The 18,955-nt window shown below is 41.7% G+C and overlaps 1 protein-coding gene across 4 annotated transcripts in view; it reads left to right on the plus strand.

Annotated features, from left to right (window-relative positions):
* The window catches only part of ABCA13 (ATP binding cassette subfamily A member 13), a 446,251-nt gene that overhangs the window by 43,044 nt on the left and 384,252 nt on the right, over positions 1-18,955 (plus strand). For 3 of the 4 annotated variants that reach the window (XM_035253372.3, XM_078342412.1, XM_035253370.3), the window contains 4 exons: positions 5,561-5,724; positions 8,426-8,556; positions 12,613-12,746; positions 18,233-18,397. In XM_035253372.3, coding sequence (XP_035109263.3) covers positions 5,561-5,724; positions 8,426-8,556; positions 12,613-12,746; positions 18,233-18,397 — 594 coding nt within the window. The remainder of the gene's footprint in view (positions 1-5,560; positions 5,725-8,425; positions 8,557-12,612; positions 12,747-18,232; positions 18,398-18,955) is intronic. The other variant, XM_035253371.3, reaches the window with a different exon arrangement.

Consider the following 18,955-nt stretch of genomic DNA (forward strand, 5'->3'; position numbering starts at 1 on the left):
CTTTGTAAGATGGGTACAGAGTTTATCTGATTCCAGGGAAGGTCTGAGATTTGTGCTTGGCATGTAAGCAGTGACTCCCTCGAGACACGACGCCCTCAGTTAAAGCACTAGTTACCAACAGGGAATAACCCTCCATCGAATATTTGTCAGTGTCTGGACACATTTTTGGTTATCACAACTGTGGACAGGTGGGGAGGGTAATATTAGTCTTTAGTGTGCTAAGGCCAGAGATGCCGCTAAGAATCTTACAAAGCAAGATGCTTCTACAACAAAGAATTATGTGACCCAGTAGAATTATCTGTCTCAGTAGTCTGGTTGAGAAACCTGAAGTTAAGGTGCAACCTTGATAGTGTTAAAAATTCTTTATTGCTCATATTGCAGCACTAGACACTGACTTACTGTACAGGTATTTGTAGTAACATTGCACTAACAGAAGCACATGTGTCTGTATCTGTTTAATTCTAGGAAAGATTTAGACAGCTCAAAAAAACACATGCTATAAAACCATAAGAACAGGGGCCAGCTAATGAATAGCAGGAATGTCAGTGTATTCATTAAATAATTACACTAGCAAGGAGTATTGAACACTCATCGTGGAGTTTTCTGATGCACCAGGTCAAAAGGAAAATGTAGGATACACACACTCAAAGTCTTACAAATAATGAAATAAAAATAGAATAGAGCGTCATTTTAATGATTAAATTAGCATTTAAAAAAAATAATACCTGATGCTTGTGATGTTATAGCTTACTGATATAATCTCATATGGTTTGTGACAATAAAAAAATGGATATAATAATTTTTAGAAAAGCAACTTGGTATTTTTGTCTCGTAATTGTTCTGAAAATTAATCTTTTTTTTGAGACGGAATTTTGCTTGTTACCCAGGCTGGAATGCAATGGTGCGATCTCGGCTCACTGCAACCTCTGCCTCCTGGGTTCAGGCAATTCTCCTGCCTCAGCCTCCTGAGTAGCTGCGATTACAGGCACGCGCCACCATGCCCAGCTAATGTTTTGTATTTTTTTAGTAGAGACAGGGTTTCACCATGCTGACCAGGATGGTCTCGATCTCTTGACCTTGTGATCCACCCACCTTAATCTTATATATAATAGAAACAAAAAGCTGCCTAAAATATTCATTGATAATGATGGATAATTTGAATTTCCCAAAGTAAGATAAATTGATATTGATTGCCTTCTTAGTACAGTCACCTAATAGTAAATATGTTAGTGGAAAATGAGTATGTTATTGGATCGAGTGTAAAAAGCAGAGGACAGCATCTTATCCATCATATGTTTGTGATGTGAAAACATTTTGGTACAAGGAGTTGAAGCAAAGTGGCTACAGGAAAGCAGTTCCATTTGTTACAATGAAAGAATTCTAGGTCCTTTTTTATTATAGAATTCTTATAAAGATATTATACTGTTTGGTTTTCACTGAGAGTGAAATGGCTATCTGAATAACCTGAGCAGAGGAATGGTGGGACTTGATTTGTGTTTTTGGAGGATTTCTTTGGATGTTATGTTGAGCAGAGACCGATGGTAGCCAGAGAAAAAGTGGGAGTCCATGTAGGGAATTGGCTCATCCTTCTATGTAACAAGTGGAGGTCTTTTAGAAAAGATGCATAGTTAGTGAGGGAGGTAGTGAGATGTGATGGTAGTTTTGGTATATTTTGGAGGTAAAACCAGTAGGCTTTACTGATGAATATGAGATAGGTTATAAGAGAAGAAGAAGAATCAAGGATGACTCTATGTGGTTTGACCTCAGTAAATGGAAATATGGAGTGGCCATTTACTCAGGTGGGAAAAGATTGAAACAGGATTTTTGGAGGGGAGGTGAGGAGAGGGTAAAAAGGGAAATCAGACATTGATTTGGGGCATGTTAGTGAGATTGCCAAGTGGCGCTGCCAAGGAGGTTGTGGGATGTTCCGGTTTGGAGCTGAGATAAATGGTCTTGGCATAAATGACACTTCAAGGTCATGAAGGGAGAATGCGTAGACAGAGCAGAGAAAGAGGCCTGGGCACTGACCACTTGCATTTAAAATAGTGTCAGGCAAGGAGGAGGAAAGTGAGGTTGTGGGGTGTCGTGGAAGCCCAGGAAGGCTATTTTCTAGGAGATGGGATGATCCATTGTCTCAAGTGTGGCTGACTGGTCATGTAAGAAGAGGATGAAGTGCCACTGGGAGTAGCAACATGGAGGCCATTGGTGATGTTGACAAGAAAGGCTTTGATGAAATGATGAGGGGAAAACCTGACCAGAGTGGGTTTAGAAGAGAGTGGGGGCAAGTAAGTGGAGACAATGTATATGACTCAAGATGGAGGCTGTGAAGTGTTGAGGCATAGGGTGGAAGCTGCCGGGCACTGCAGAGGCCTTTGGTGTCTGGTTCCCACCCCACTGGCTCCCTAATTTCTCCCCAGCTAAGATGGACAGTTCCCCAAGAGCTCAGACTCCTGGTTGCAGGGCCCCACATCAAGCACGTGCTGAGAGTATTTTGCTTTCTGTTCTTGCCTGAAGTCAGTTCAGCTTGAGAGGGCAGGGGAGCTAACACACCCAGAGCAACCCATAGCTGAGGTGACCACCAGACTCACATTGCCTGGGACTGAGAGTCCCTTGTTCCAGAAAACATCAAAATCCTGGGCAACTGGGGAGGGTTGGTCCACCTTCCCCCAGCAATGGGTCACTTCTGGGCAGCACCTTTGTTCCTGAGAAACTTCGAGGGTTTAAGGCAGCATGGTCTGTCCAGGCCCTTGATGGCTGCATTGACTTTTCCCTCTTTCCTGTCTCATTCTTTCCACCTCCTCAGCTCTTTCCTGGGATCATCTCCTGAACATGCCACCTACATACAAGCCCTTGATTCAGGGAACCTAAACCAAGACAGGAGATATGGATTTATTTTCGTTCGTTCCTTCTTTCTTTTCTTTTTTTAGAAACAAAAAAATACTCTGTCTTTCACCTTCAAACTCCTGGGCTCAAGCCACCCTCTGGCCTCAGCCTCCCTAAATACTGAGATTATTTAGGAATAATTAGCCTCCCTAAATACTAGGATTATTTAGGAAAGAGGGAGGAAGGGAGGGAGGGAACTTGGTTCCCTCCCTCCCTTCCTCCCTCTTTCCCTTCCTCTATTCCTCCCTCCCTCCCTCACTTCTTCCCTCCCTCCCTCTATTCCTCCCTCCCTCCTTCCCTCTCTTCCTCCCTCTCTTCCTCCTTCCCTCCCTTCTTGTCTGCCTCCCTCCCTCTTTCCTTCCTTCCTTTCTTTCTTCCTCCCTCCCTCTTTCCCTCCTTCTGCCCTCCTCTTTCCCTCTCTCCACCCTCCCTCCTTCCTTCCGTCCCTCCCTCCCTCTCTTCCTCCCTCCCTCCTTTTCTCTCTTCCTCCCTCCCTCCCTTCTTCTCTGCCTCCTTCCCTCCCTCTTTCCTTCCTTCCTTTCCCTCCCTCCTTCCTTCTTCCGCTCCCTTCCTCCCTCCTTCCCTCCCTTCCTCCCTCCCTTCCTTTCTTTCTTCCTTCCTTCCTTCTCCCTTTCTCCCTTCCATCTTTCCTCCCTCATTTCCTCCCTCCATCTCTCCCTGTTCAGTACAGATGCAGCCATCCATTTTTTTCCCCTAAATTTTTTCAATCTATGGTTGATTGAATCCAAGGATGCAGAACACACAGATACGAAAGCCTGACTGTACTTCATTGTGTACCTCTGAAAAACAAGGACATTCATGTATGTAACTACAGTACAGTTACTAGAATCAGAAAATTAACACTAATACAATAGAATTGTTTAACCTATAGACTTTTCAGATTTATCAATTGTTCTAATAATGTTCTTAGCAGCAAAAGAAAATCTTGGATCATGCATTGCATTCAGTTGTCCTGTCTTTAGTTTTTTTTTTTTCTGGAATGGTCTTTCTTTGTCTTTATTTCATCAGGATTTTTGAATACATCACTTATTTGTAGACCATCTTTCAGTTTTTGGGTTGTCTGATATATGTTCATGATTGCATTTGGCATTTTGTACTTATGGCAGGAATAGGTTGTGTTTTTTAAGATGGCACATAATGATATGCTGATAGGAATGAACTGATAGAGGGGAAAAGAGAGAGGACAGTTGCTGAATGATGCTCTTGAGGGATGGGAGAGCAGTAGGGCTGAGCTCAGGCTGAGGACTGAAGCGCTGAATTTGACTGGAGATGAAATTTATTATTTATTTAGCCAGAGGAATACATGATAGATTGTGAGAGAAGAAAATAGTTGAGTGAGTATTCAAGGGAAAGATCATTCAGGGATCAGGGGCATGAGACCTCAGAGGACATGAAGGAGGTGTTGGCAGAGTGGAATGTGGGGCCTGGCAGGGCCGAAGAGTCATTAGAGTTGGGGAACTGTAGAAAAGGAGTGGGGTTGATCATGGATGAGTGAGGTGCATAATGTTGTAGCTATTGACAATGAAAAAAATACAGATTTTGGCCAGAGAAATGGGTGATGCAAGCAGGTGGAAGACAATATCACTGGATGGAAGGGAGGTCAGTAACAGAAGGGATTTGAGGATTATTAGATACAGAGATCACCGAGAACGGTGGCTGAAGTCATGCTGAAAAGTGTGGCAGTGTGCTGGAAGCCAGAATCCTCCAGAAATGGCTGGACTGACTGTACTTCCTGGGGAGCTTGTCCTGGGAGCTTCCAAGGACGCTGCTGAGTTCTCAGCCCTTCTCTTCCTTCCACTGAGAGTGGTGTGAGGAAGAGGGAGTGTGTCTTGTTTGGAGTAGTTGGACCTCTGGAGAATGCTTCCTTTTGTTTGTTTGTTTGAACTTTATCTCATCTGAAAGATAAATGTTGTGACTTTTATGGGTGGTCTAAAATGCAGGATTCACTTTTATTGAAGGAATGGAAACTAGACTGCAAGAAGAGAGCCAGAAACTGTGGAGCTTGGAACACAGAGCATGGGGTAGTTCTTACTGGGAGGTCATGGAGTGTTGGGGCATTTTTCTACCCAGAGAGAGCATGTAGGCTCAGTGAGGCACTGGAGACCCATGTTTTTTCTATTTTGGCACTTTGTCTTTCTTGGCATGTATATAAAAGCCTCAGTTACCTAGAGAAATCCAAAGGCTCTATACCATAGGCCAGCTGCATTCGCCTTCTGACCAAGCCCTCAGTACTCAGTGAAATGTTGGGTTTTCTTGTTCATATTTGAATTATTCTCTTTCTCTTATCATTTACATGTAAAAAATAGATCATTACGTTCTTATCCAGCATCTATCTCAAAGACGTTGTTGCTTCAAAAACTGCAGAAGTTGGTACAGCTTGTCACAAAAACCAGCTTTCTTTTTCTCCTTGCCCCATCTATACTTTTTTCCCCCATCCATATTTTTAAACCATTTTAAAAAAAACCCCTCAACTGAACAGAATAGTTTTAACATTGTGTTCAACATAGTGACAAATCTGTTCAGTGTAGTGACATATGAAGTATAGGTTTCTACCAGGAGAATTTCTACAATTTTGCACCTTTGCAGCATCTCTGTCTCTCATTTACTTGATTATAAAAGTCCAGAGGGAGACTTTTGGTATTTTTTTCCCCATCAGATGGATCTCAATAAGACCGAGGAGGTAATATTGAAACTGGAAAGCCTCCACCAGCAGCCTCATATCTGGGATTTTCTACTTTTACTACCGAGGCTACACACAAGCCACGATCACGTGGAAGATGGCATGCATGTTGCAGTGCACCTTCTCCGGGCTGTTTTGAAGTAAGTGAAAATGAAAAACGTAAGTATCGATACATTATTTTTCACCTTATTTTTAAAATGGGAAATAAAAATTACTGAGTTATTGTTGTTAAAAAGAAAACCTCACAATAATGTCACCTTGAAACAACAGGAGCTTCTGCACCTCCACGTCTGTCCCTCATCTGTCCGTGTACATGTTTTATATAGGGGCCGTGATGTTCTTCTTAGCTTAAAACATCTGTTCTCCCTGATTTAAAAAAGTTAGCTCCATACTTTAATATTTCATATGCTGTTACAGCTGATAAATGGTCATTTTTAATGGCTGCAGCATATATCATTCTGGTAAAGGACTATATACCAGAATTTACTTAATAAATTTAGCATTAGAGTTTTGGTTGTTTCTAAGTTTTTCACTATTAGAGATAAGGCTTGAATATAATAATTTTAACTAGTTTCTTAAGAAATTATGCCACAGTTGCCCACATAGTATTCAGAACTGATAAGCTCAGTTGCTTTAGTTGTGAAATTCAGTGAGCTGGATGTTGGACTCCTTTGCTGGATCTGACTGTAGATCCAGCATAGGAGACCAACTGGGGTGACTTTTGGGGGCATCCCTTCCCATGGTGGATTTCCCATGCTTTAATCAGAATGACCCTCTTTTACAAATAATTGAATTATTTTGTGTAAACTCATTGTATGAATAATGAGTTTTATTATTTTTCATTAGCAGAAGTTTATACTCTTCTCTGATTTTTAACTGTTATTTATTGTATCTGCCATTGGTGAGAGAAACCCACATTGCCCTTAGGCTGGGACAAAAGGGGCTCTGTCCTGGGGCCTGTGCTTTGGGGAGGTCCCTGTTCTGACCTTCCTCAGACTGTGCCTCTGCTCATGACTCAGAATGCCCATGGGGTGAAGGGCATGTGTTCACAGAGCCCATACACCCTGAGTTCCTCTTACCCTGGAGTTCCCCAATCTAATGGCCAGAGCCTGCTCAAGCCTCTTTTCCTGGCCACTCCTTCTGAGGGTAAGTGTTACCATTAGACTGTGCCTCCTCTAGCCTAAGGGTGGTCTAGGGATGACCGCAGCCATTGACAGGAGTGTAGGGTGAGAGGCATGGGTGCTGTTGGGCTGTGTAGGCTAGAGGACTCACCTCTGAGCACTGAGGCCCCTTGAGGTACAGACCAAGCTGAGGGTGGGGAGCACATAGGGGAGGAATGGGCTGAAGGTTGGGGCCAGGGACAGGTGCTCCCTTAAACTTCTACAGTCTCGTGTACAACTCTGAGGATCAGAAAATTCTTTTTTTTTTTTTTTTTTTGAGATGGAGTTTCGCTCTTGTTACCCAGGCTGGAGTGCAATGGCGCGATCTCGGCTCACTGCAACCTCTGCCTCCTGGGCTCAGGCAATTCTCCTGCCTCAGCCTCCTGAGTAGCTGGGATTACAGGCACGCACCACCATGCCCAGCTAATTTTTTTTTGTATTTTTAGTAGAGACGGGGTTTCACCATGTTGACCAGGATGGTCTCGATCTCTTGACCTTGTGATCTACCCGCCTCGGACTCCCAAAGTGCTGGGATCAGACAATTCTTTGTAGCTTTCCAAGTTGTTATGAAGATCTATTGGTCAATGTAGGAAAATGGAACATATTATGATAGTTAGTTAGCTTGATTTATAAATTAAATATTTGAACATATTCGAAAAGCCTCTTTTTGTATTCTTGCCTGAAGCCCTGACTCTGTTAGCAGTGAACAATGAGAACAATGGGGCTATGCGGAGAGATGCGAAATTTAAAATGAGAAGATACTGATGACAGTTGTTGAACCATATCAACTTCAGCATAAATTGTATTTCCATATTTTGCTTCAGCATGATATCAAGAAAATCTGCATTCATAGAGAGAAGTATTTGCAAGTGGTACCAGGTTTCAATGATATATCTTATAATCCTGGGATACTCTTCAATACACAAAGTTGTCATAAAATATTTTTCTTGATGAAAATCTACAAGGAAATAATCTGTTTAGAAGCATAGCTTATGGTTGTATTGGTCTCATATTGCCAAAATACAGATATGTTCCACCTTCTGTTGAGTGCATTTTCCAATCTACAAATTGAAGCATTTTTTTTATAAAATAAAATATTAATATTCTAAAAATAAAATTAATACCATGTATCTGTAGACTTCTCCTCCCCAAACCTCCCAACAATTTGACAGCCACTGATTGAACCCTTGACCTATTCAGATCCGTAGGTTAAGACAGGGTGGAGGATTGAGGTACATGGTATTGCCCTGCAAATATTGGACTGATGATCTGAACTTGAAGCAGCCTGACTATGCATTTGCTTTTCTCATATGGCAGCCCTTTGCACCTTGCTGGCCTCATCAGCTACCCTGCGGCAGGAAGAATCAAGGCTGAGTATAAAATAACACCTATGGCAGAGCCAAGGCAAACTTGAGTTCTGTGTCAAAGGCAGAGTGGAAGATGGCCTAAGTCCTCAAGTGTTTCAGGAGAAGAACTTACCTCTTACATTTAGTTACTAGTCCAGGGAGTTAGAGTCAAATTAAAGCCATGAAGAATGCTGACACATAAATGGTCTAGCCACATCTTGCAACAGCGCTAGGGGCCCAGTCGGCGGGATGTTAAGTAAACCTTGAACTGATGCTACTTGTTTTGCTAACTACCCATTCATACTGCTTTTTGTTTTGTTTTGTTTTGGTTCTAGTTCCTTAATATCCCTAGAAGATTTAGATTGGCTGCCACTCAACCAAACTTTTTCCCAGGTTTCTGAACTTGTACTGAATGTGACCGTTTCGACACTGACATTTCTGCAGCGACATGGAGTAGCAGTCTCTGGTATGGGTGCCTTGCAGCTATTGTTATATTTAAAAAATGTTTAACTACTTAAATTCATTGACCATCAACAGAGAGCTAAAATGATGTTCAAAGTGATTTAATTAGAATTTCAAATTCAAAAAAGAATTGTTTATGTTAATATAAGACAAAAATAGAATAAAATTTGGAACTCAAAATTGAATTTGACTTTCTACCACTGTTGAAATTCTGCAGTCATTGCTAACATAAATAACATTTTTAAATTAAAATAATTGATTTTAAAATTCTTTGACATTATTTCTTCTAATATTAGACTTATCACTGGTTCTGTGATTTTACTCTTTCCTCTCTCTAACCTCCTATTGGGAGGAAATATTTTAAAAATGGTAGTAAGAGGAGGCAGGTTGATTTGGATTTACAGAGTCCCCTAACTAAATAAGCAGCACTACCACAGGGGAGGGAATGGAATTATGTAGCTCTTTTCTTGACCCAGGATATTATTTCCTGAGTTGTCAACTGAGTCTGAGCATTTTACTTTTAATTCTTTTCTTTTGTCTATTTTTCTATCTTTGGCTATTTCTTTAAGGGAAAGACAGTGAGAGAACAACAAAGTTATAATTCATCCACTCATCTATTCATCCATCCTTTTATTCATTCATCTGTCCACCCATTCACCCACACATCCATCCATTCATCCATCCAACCATCCATCCATCCATCCATCCATCCATCCATCCATCTGCCTACCCATTCACCCACTAACCAACCTATCAACCCATTTATATCTCTATCTATTCGTCTATTAATTCATCCATCCATCCACCCATTCACCTATTCACCAACCCACCAACTCACCAACTCATTCATCTATCTATCCATTGTCCATCCATCCATTCACTCATCTGTTCATCTATCCATCATCTCGCTCCCCATTCATCTACTCACCAACCCACCAAGGCATCCATTTGTTCATTTATTTATTCATTTTCTCATTGAATAAACAATGAGCACTTCCTATGAGCCAAACGTTTCCCCAGACAGTGGGAATAAAAAGCTGAATAAGACATAGTTCTTCATTGAGAACACATGGACACACGGAGGGGGACAAAACATACCAGGTCCAGTTGTCAGATGCAGGGTGAGGCAGGGGGGAGAGCATTAGGACAAATAGCTAATGCAAGTGGGACTTAAAACCTAAATGATGAGTTGAGAGGTGCAGCAAACCATGACACATGTATACTTAACAAACCTGCACGTTGTGCACTTGTATCCTGGAACTTAAAGTAAAAAAACAAAACAAAACAAAAACAAAAACCAAGCATAGTTCTTGCTTTCAAAAAAGTCATCTTTGGTAAAGTAGAGAGATATCAATAAAGAAAAAAAAAAGACCATAGAGTAAGGATCTGAAATCTGTTTCAGGAAAAACTTCAAGGAGGAGTTTTGATGGGTGAGTTGGAATTTATCAAAGAGATGAGGGAGCATTTCCAGGAAGGGGAAAGAGTGTGTGAGATACTTGGGTTTGCTGAGAGCTGTGAAGGTTTGACGCTCAGCTTGTCTGAGGTACAGTAGGCATTAGAGGGGGTGGCATAGAAAAGAGCCCAGGCCAAAACATGAACGACCATGGAAGCAGTAGAATTAGATCTGCGTTATAGAAAGATACTCCTGGGCAGTGTGAGGAGTGGATTGGAGGCAGGCCAGTCTGGGGTTCAAGATTCTGGGAGCAAGTCTTCCATTGGCCACTTTCTCCTGAGGTCTTAGTCTCCTGAACTATTGTTATTATTTGAGACGGAATCTTACTCTGTTGCCCAGGCTGGAGTGCAGTGGCAAGGTCTCGGCTCACTGCAACCTCCAACTCTTTGGTTCAAGCGATTCTCCTGCCTCAGCCTCCCAAGTAGGTGGGACTACAGGCATCTACCCCCTGGCCCAGCTAATTTTTGTATTTTTAGTGTATCACCGTGTATTGGCCAGGCTGGTCTCAAACTCCTGACCTCAGGTGATCTGCCTGCCTCAGCCTCCCAAAGTTCTGGGATTACAGATGTGAGCCACCACGCCCAGCCCTGAAGTATTATATATTGAGATTGTTATGCACAGAGATTTCTACAATCCCATTCAGAATTTTGCAGCTTCATGGAGCAAACTAACATGAAACCCTCTATCACCCCAAGTTCTGCCTGTTGCTTCTTTCTTTTCATTGTTTGTGACCCAGCACAGTGAGATCCATATAGAAAGGGTTTTTTTGGTTCTTGTTGTTTCGTTTTTTTTTTGAGCATTCTGTAAAAGAAAAATTAGCTCATTAAGGTTTAACTCCATTTTCAGGTTAGGTTAGTTCCGCTGAGAACTGTCTCTTACGCTGAGAACAAAACGCAGAGGTGGGATGAATAATAAATCACCTCATTGAAATCTTCCCAGTGACCTTAATTTTAACAAACTCATTTAGAAGCTCAAGTTTTTGTACATCATCCAAATTATAACAACCAATTTACCTTACAATTGGAAGTGTAATTACCGTTAAGAATGTAATTAAAATAAACAATTTTCTATTAACTCTCCAGTGAGTCAAAGCTAAGGAACACTATTACAAAACATACTTTGAGAGGTAGCTAAAAATTGTCTTCATGTCTCTTGTCTCCAAGAAAAATTCTTTTGCCTGATGAGCTGATTTGAAGGGAAAGGGATGAGTGGCCTCATGTGGCTTTGGGCTACTGGTCCAATTATGTTATGCACTGGAATTGTTAATCTACACATTCTGAATTCTCTGTTGTTTTAGCAACAAATTTCTGAATCCAAGGTGCCTTTCACTTTTTGAGAAAGATTGTGTACTTTCATAAGTATGCTATACTGACGTCGCTATTCTTTTCTCTTCTTTCTGGAACTCTGTGAGTAATTCTAATACCTTCTGAGACCAGTAGAGATTAATAGTCACAGCTCAGTTTCAGGAGCCAGATCATTTGGGTTTGAATCAGAGGCTTGATCTAACATGTGTGACTCTAAGAAAAAGGAGATAATTACAGCACCAACCTTACAGTGTTGCTGGAGGACTAAGTGAGACCTCCCATGGGTTATTCTTAGTCTAGGTCCTAGTACCTTTTCAACATACAATAAGTGCTAGTTTATGCCATGCAGAGACAATCCGAGTGGAAACAAAAAGTCTTGTATTCCTGGGATCTTGCCTATCTGCAGTACCTTCCTGAAGTCCTCCTTGACTTGGCATTTCTTTATAAATGTCATGGGTTGGGCTTTTTTTTGTCGCCCTCATTGCGATTATAAGGATCCTATGAGATAATGCATATGAAAATCGTTCAATAGTGGTTGGCAAATACAGGGGCTCAGTTCAATGGGTGTTCAATCATGATCTGAAACAATCTAGTTTCTAGATGAAGGTTCAAGGTTGAAACACACCTTGAAATTTGTGTGTTTTTGTGTTTGTGGATGACATAATCCTCAGAGATTTTGTCATACCTTGGGGATCTTGGATTTATATTTTGAATACGTCACTTCTAGATAGTGTCATGGGTTTTTTGGGTAGCCCATGAATTTTATACATTGACAACTTGAGTTAGGGGAACTTGGTCTTGTGACTTCGAATAATTACTGGAAATATAGTTTTAAAGAACTCCATAGTATTTTATGCTATGAATATACTATAATTTATCTTTTCCCTTGATACTAAGCCCTTAGCTGTTTTTCAGTATTTAATCAGTATAGAACCAATAAAATATTGTTGTACAATAACTTTTGCTCAGATATCTGATTAAGCTTCTTGAGAAAGATTTTTAAAAGTGAAATTATTGGTTGGGTTCAGGGACTTGAATTTTTAAAGCTCTTGAAATATGTTTTAAAATTATGATTTGGAAATGTTGCAACCATTTATGCCAGGGAGTGTGTGACACTTCGCCATTCTCGCGATAGCAGCAAGTGTTTTTTTCTGTTTGCTTTTTCTATTTGATGCCCAAAAGGTGTTTTGTCTTTATTTGCTCTTCCTTTAGGGGTGAAAATTGTATTTTTTTTTCTGAATTACATTAGACATATCAACATATTCAACCAACTGATGGTGTAAATCTTTTATTTTTCCAACAGAGCCAGTTTACCACCTGTCCATGCAGAATATAGTGTGGGATCCACAGAAAGTCCAGTATGATCTCAAATCCCAGTTTGGTTTTGATGATCTTCACACGGAACAGATCCTGAACTATTCAGCTCAACTTAAGGAGGTACACAGGCTTGACTGCTTCTCACACCATTGGGTCTTTCCTGGAGACTGGATCCAGAGCCTGCTGCTGGGGCAGGGGGGCGGGTACCACAGGAGAGGCAGTCAGACAGGAGGGTTCCGTTAAAACCTGAACTCCTTGCACAGAAGAGACCCCTGCCGTCTTCAGCTTTTCTAGAAGTGTCTCTTTCTTCTTACCTTGAAGTTCTATCCTGGAACAGAAAGGCAGCTTGGAAGTAATATGACACTTGATTGCTCTGGGAACTAGTGGTGGGAGAGGCCAGGTCAAGTGAGGGTGTGAGATTCTGAAGACAAGACAGTGCTAGTAGGGTCCAGGTAGGAAGGTGATGCACCAGCTGTAGTGTGTTGGGGTACAAGTGGGTGAATTTTTAGGTAAACAGATAATTTTCCTTAGAAGAGTAGGAACTGTAGGTTATAGATGCCAGCTGGGTTCACTGAAGTTGAGCTTCTTCCCAAACTAGGTGAAATAAGGGGGTTGGACTGGATGATCCCCAAGGCCCAGTTCATTGTTGATATTGCTGAGATTCTGGGAGGTATCTTTCAGTCACAGAGTCCCTTTTGCCACTCCGGCCTGTTTGTAGGCACTTCTTTGCATGGTGCAGACCCAAGAACTATGCACCTGGAGCTTTGGTCCATAGATTTTACCTCCAGGATTAGAGCATTTCTGGTGCAGCTCCTACATCAGGGTTGAGCTAGGCATGTTTGGAAAAGACCACTGTCTTCTGTTAGGATCTCAGTCCATGCTGGGTATGCAGACTTTGCTCACTTCTCTTTGAGTTCCCCAGAACCTGGCCTTACTAGATGGCACTTTTCGCATTTCAGTGCAGCTACTGTTTGCGTTCATACTGTCCCTTTCAGTATTTAGACTCTGGATCTGTGCTGTCAGCCTGCAGCCAGCAGACCCTCATGCTGGCTTGGTGTTTGAAAAACCAGTTCTGCCAGGTAGGTTAGGGCTCACCACAGTATACTAAATTTTGTGCTGCTTGTACCTCTGGCACAATTTTATTTATCACCTTACAATTTTAGGAACTATTTACCTACTATATATAGAATGTGAAATTGTGACTCTTGGGTGTTCTCATGGGTACTGATATGGATGGAATATGGAACCCCAGTTGGCTGATTTTATTCTAGTTTTCTCCATCTTTATGACTCCATTTTCTCATTATACTATAGTTTGAGTAAACTATGTAAAACTTTTACTTTAGAATGTTAAATATATTGAGATTAGAATTAAAATGAAAATGATCAGAAAATGCCGCTATGTATATCAACGAAGCTCCATTTATCATCTGATGATGTACATATGATTGTACAGCATATGTGCGAGCTTTCTATTTGCTGCTGTAACAAGCTATCCCAACACAGTGGCTTAAGACAACCCACATTTTTTTTTAATCATAGTGTACTGGAAGTCAGACACCTGAAATGGTCTCACTGGGTTAGTCTGCAGGGCTGCATTCCTTCTTGAGGTCAAGGAGACATACTGTTTTAGGGGAGGAAGCATTCTTTTTTTCTCTATTATCGTGTTCAATGGCTGGGGATCATAAATTAACCTGATAAAAGACATAAGCAAGAAGAAAACCAGTTATTATGTAGGTATGTAAGGGAGTTCACTAAGAGAAATATATAGCTGTTCCCTGACTTATGATGGTTCAACTTATGATTCTTCAACTTCACCATGTTGTGAAAATGACACATATTTAGTAGAAACTGTCCCTCTAGTACTCATACGATCATTTTGCTTTTCACTTTTATTCAATAAATTACATGAGATAATAAATGCTTTATTATAAAATAAACGGTGCTAGATTGTTTTTTACATTGTAAGCTAATGTATGTGTTCTGAGAACAGTTCAGTCAGGCTAGATTGAGTTTGGTTATGTTTTGAGGTTAGCTGTACGAAACGCATTTTTGGTTTATGATATTTTCAAGTCATGATGGGCTGATCAGGATGTAACCTCATTGCAGATTAAGGATCATCTGTATTTTAAGGAAGCAGCCAGATGATGAAGGCTTATACACCATCCAAGTCTATCTATGCGAAGTACACGGTATTTGGGGTTTCTAAGCAGCAAGGCAAGTTATGGGAAGGTGAGGGGAGGAAATGTACAGTGAAAGAGTTATCCTGTTTTGCAGAGAAGTCTTCCAGGTGATCCGAGTTATTTGAAGTAGTTCTTTTTGTGGTAGGAGAGATCTTTTTTTTGAGACAGAGTTTCACTCTCGTTTCCAGGCTGGAATGCAGCGGTGTGATCTTGTCTCACTACAACCTCCTGCTCCCAGGTTCAAGCGATTCTTGGACCTCAGTCTCCTGAGTAGCTGGGATTACAGGTGCCTGCTACCACACCTGGCTAATTTTTTTTTGCATGTTTAGTAGAGACAGAGTTTCTACTACCTTGTCCCGGCTAAAAATACAAAAAAAAAAAAAAAAAATTGGCTGGGCATCTACTACCCCATGTTGGTCAGGCTGGTCTCGAACTTACAACCTCCGGTGATCTACCCACCTTGGCCTCCCAAAGTGCTGGGATTATAGGAGAGAGCAACCACATCTGGCCAAGAGATACCTTTACAGATGAAAATTATCTTTATAAATATAAATTTTCTTTGAAATCTAGATTTCCTTTACCAAAAGGAAATTTATACTCTATTTTTAAGCAGTTAGGGAGAGGTAGGAAGTTTTTCTTACTGTGCTGGTTCTCAGTTTGAGTCTTTAGCTTAAAATAATACATATGCCAAAGAGACATACTTTGGGGTGGTATGTTCTGTTTTCTTGCTTTTCCAGCTTCTAGTGACCATCCACATTCCCTGGGTCTCAACCCCTTTCTCAATTATCAAAGCCAGCAACAACAGGTCTAGTCCTTCCTACATCCCATCACTTGGACACTAACATTGTTGCTTTCTTTCTCCAATAAGAACCCCATGTGGTTACACTGGGATCACCAGGAAACCCAGGATAATCTCCCATCTCAAGGCTAGGTGATAAGCAGCCTTAATTTCATCTGCAGCCTTAAATCTCACTCTCCATATAATATAACATATACATGGGATTGGGACATGAATATCTTAGGGGACCATTGCCTGCTTCCCACTCTTTGTAAGTGTAATTGCCTGGTGGGTTCTTCCTGCCCACTGCGTAGACAAAAGCAATTCACTGAGACTGCAGTCTTGCAGTAGAGAAAGGGTTTAATTAATGCAGAGCTAGCCAAGGGGAAGAAATTGAGGTATTACTCAAATCAGCCTCTTTGAGAACTCAGAGGGGTGGGGTTTTTTTTTTTTGATAGTTTGGTGGGCAGGGGACTAGGAAATGGGTTCTGCTGATTGGGGATGAAATCACAAGGGTGTGGAAAATGTAAAAGTCTGAAAAACATCTCAAAAGACCAATCTTAGGTTTGACAATAGTGATGTTTTTTATAGAGGCAATTGCGGAGGTCACATATCTTGTAATCTTTGGCCCCGTGACTCCTGAGCAGCAAGGGATTATAGAAGGCCAGCTAGGGGCCAATGGCTGGTTTTCATTTAGCTACACTGACATTTTAGCAGCATTCAAGACCCTCCCATAATCTTAATGTTGTGGCCTTTTATTAGTCTTACAAGGGCAGGTTCTGTTCCTGAGAAAGGAGAGGATTCATCTTAGGGAGGGACTACTATCACCCTTGCTAAAAAGTTAAACTATAAACTAAATTCCTTCCGTGGTTAGCCTGGTTTATGCTCAGGTGTGAGCAAGGACAGCCAGCTTCTGAGGCTAGAAGTAAGATGGAGTCAGTCATGCTAGTCTTCTCTCACTCTCGTGATCTGCAAAGGGGGTTTCACAGGGCCCTTTCCATCTGGATCAGCCTGTGCTCCTAGGCCCTCCCTGGGGTCTGTCTGACTCCTGACCCCTCCAGTCTCTGGGCCTGCTGGAGGCCTTAGCACATGCTGCCACTGCAGGAGAGTAGTCCTCCTCTCTCCCTGTCTCTGCTTCTTGAATTGGAAAATGATTTGTCTAATCTCACATCCTCTGTGGAACCCCTGTGACCTCACTTCAGCCTCTGCCTCTACTCCTTCAACCTTCCATAATAAGGCATGTCCAAGGGAACCTGATGGCTGCACGTCTGCCTCTCATAGACTGAGAACATTTGAGTTGGGACTCAGCTTTATCTATCTAACACGATACATGGTATTGTTGATTTTTTTTTTTTTTGAGATGGAGTCTCGCTCTGTCACCCAGGCTGGAGTGCAATGGTGCGATCTCAGCTCACTGCAACCTCCGCCTCCCAGGTTCAAGCAATTCTCTTGCCTCAGCCTCCTGAGTAGCTGGGATTATAGATGTGTGCCACCGTGCCCAGCTAATTTTTGTATTTTTAGTAGAGGTAGGGTTTCAACATCTTGGCCAGGCTGGTCTTGAACTCCTGACCTCTTGATCCACCCGCCTTGGCCTCCCAAACTGCTGGGATTACAGGTGTGAGCCACTGTGCCTGGCCAATTTGTTTTTTTAATTAAGGAAAAAAAAAATAGGACAAAAACATCAGGGACCCTGTACTTTGACAGTCACAGGTTAATATTCTAAATCTTGATCCTAAAAGAACCTAAAAATGAACACAAAAGACTAAAATTAAGCTGTTTGACTACTGCCATTATTTAGTCAATTTAGGCTGTTATAACAAGAGACCATAGACAGGGTGGCTTGTAAACAACAGAAATTTATCTCACTGTGTCCTCCCATGGAAGAAGGAGTAAAGGAACTTCCTGAATCTCTTTTATCAGGGTACTAATCCCATTCATAAGGGTTCACCTTCACGATAGTTCCCCAAGGCTCCACCTCTTCATACCATCACCTTGGGGGCTAGAATTTTAAATATGAATTTTGGGGGGCAGTCCACAAGCATTTAAACCATGGCAGTCATCAACAGAATCTCTTAAAGGTATCATTATAATTGTTGTAAAATGATGTAATAGGGGAATGTGGTTCATTATATTACACACATAAGTATTTGTAAAGCATTGTTAGCGCAACTGTGTTGAAGTTCACGTGTAAAATAAAAGAGGTTTGTTTCAAGCATGTTAAACAGTTTCTGACCCAAGACCTCAATTTGAATCTTTCCGATATTGTCCACTTTTGATAATCAGAAAAGAAAATGTTCTTGGCAAAACAACTTTGTTAGTCCAAAGTATCAATTAAACTGGGCTGACCCATGTTCACTTTTGGCCTGAGAATGAAAAGAAACAAGATTTGTGGTCATCTCTATGTCCTTGGCCTGGAGAAACAGCTGTTCCCATTGTTTGCGCATGAAACTGAAAAATATAACCCCCTTTTTTTTTAACTACCAAGTCTCCCCTCAAGGTAAATCACATAGATATTATCACTTGTTACTTCTTCAATCAAGCAAATGTAAGACCTTTTATTATGGCAAGATCGTGGTGGTGTTTTTAGAAGAGGAAGGTTCTAGGAAAGGAGTTTTACTTCTAAATATTTTTTCATATTGTTGTCAGATACCCATAGACAGCTCGTTGGAGAAGATGGTGTGTTCAGTCTTGTCTAGCACATTAGAGGATGAAGCAGAGAGATGGGGCCACACTGGAGACTGCCACCCCAAGTGGTCAGAAGCCAAAAACTATCTTGTCCATGCAGTCAGCTGGCTGCGAGTCTTCCAACAGGTGCTGTCCCCTATCTACATGTTCTGTCCAAAGGTGTGCCAGTTTGGGTGTCCAAATCCATTCTCTTCCCTTGACTCACCCCCACCATGTTGTTTACTGTTGGATTTTATGTCCCTCCCAGGAAAGGGCCTTAGGATCCCCACATCCTGGCCATTGAGTGCACCTTATCTCATGTGCATCAACCAGCCCCAGCTCCTTAGGCCTAGGGCCTCAACCATCATCACCAAATGGTCCATCTTAGGCTTACACACACACCTTGGCAACTCAGAAGTTCCAGACCCATGCTCTGTTATTGGTGCATGAGATTCTCCTGGACTACTTTGACCAGCTCCTTGGATGTTTGCATGCTGGCATTCAGCATCCTTGCAGCACTTTGCGCTCCGGACTGGCCTTGTCCCTTCACTCTGGTTTTGACCAGAAGCTCTGTGCACAAACAGTGACTGTAAGTTAGCAACACAAAGGGAGGCTCTAGTCTGTCTTTACAGAGATGTTGGTGTAGGGCAGAGTGCCTGAGTGATTAGATTGCTCCTGGCCTCAGAAGATCATGGGGCCCTGGCT

This window comes from Callithrix jacchus, chromosome 11 (assembly GCF_049354715.1).
Source record: "Callithrix jacchus isolate 240 chromosome 11, calJac240_pri, whole genome shotgun sequence".
Taxonomy (NCBI): domain Eukaryota; kingdom Metazoa; phylum Chordata; class Mammalia; order Primates; family Cebidae; genus Callithrix; species Callithrix jacchus.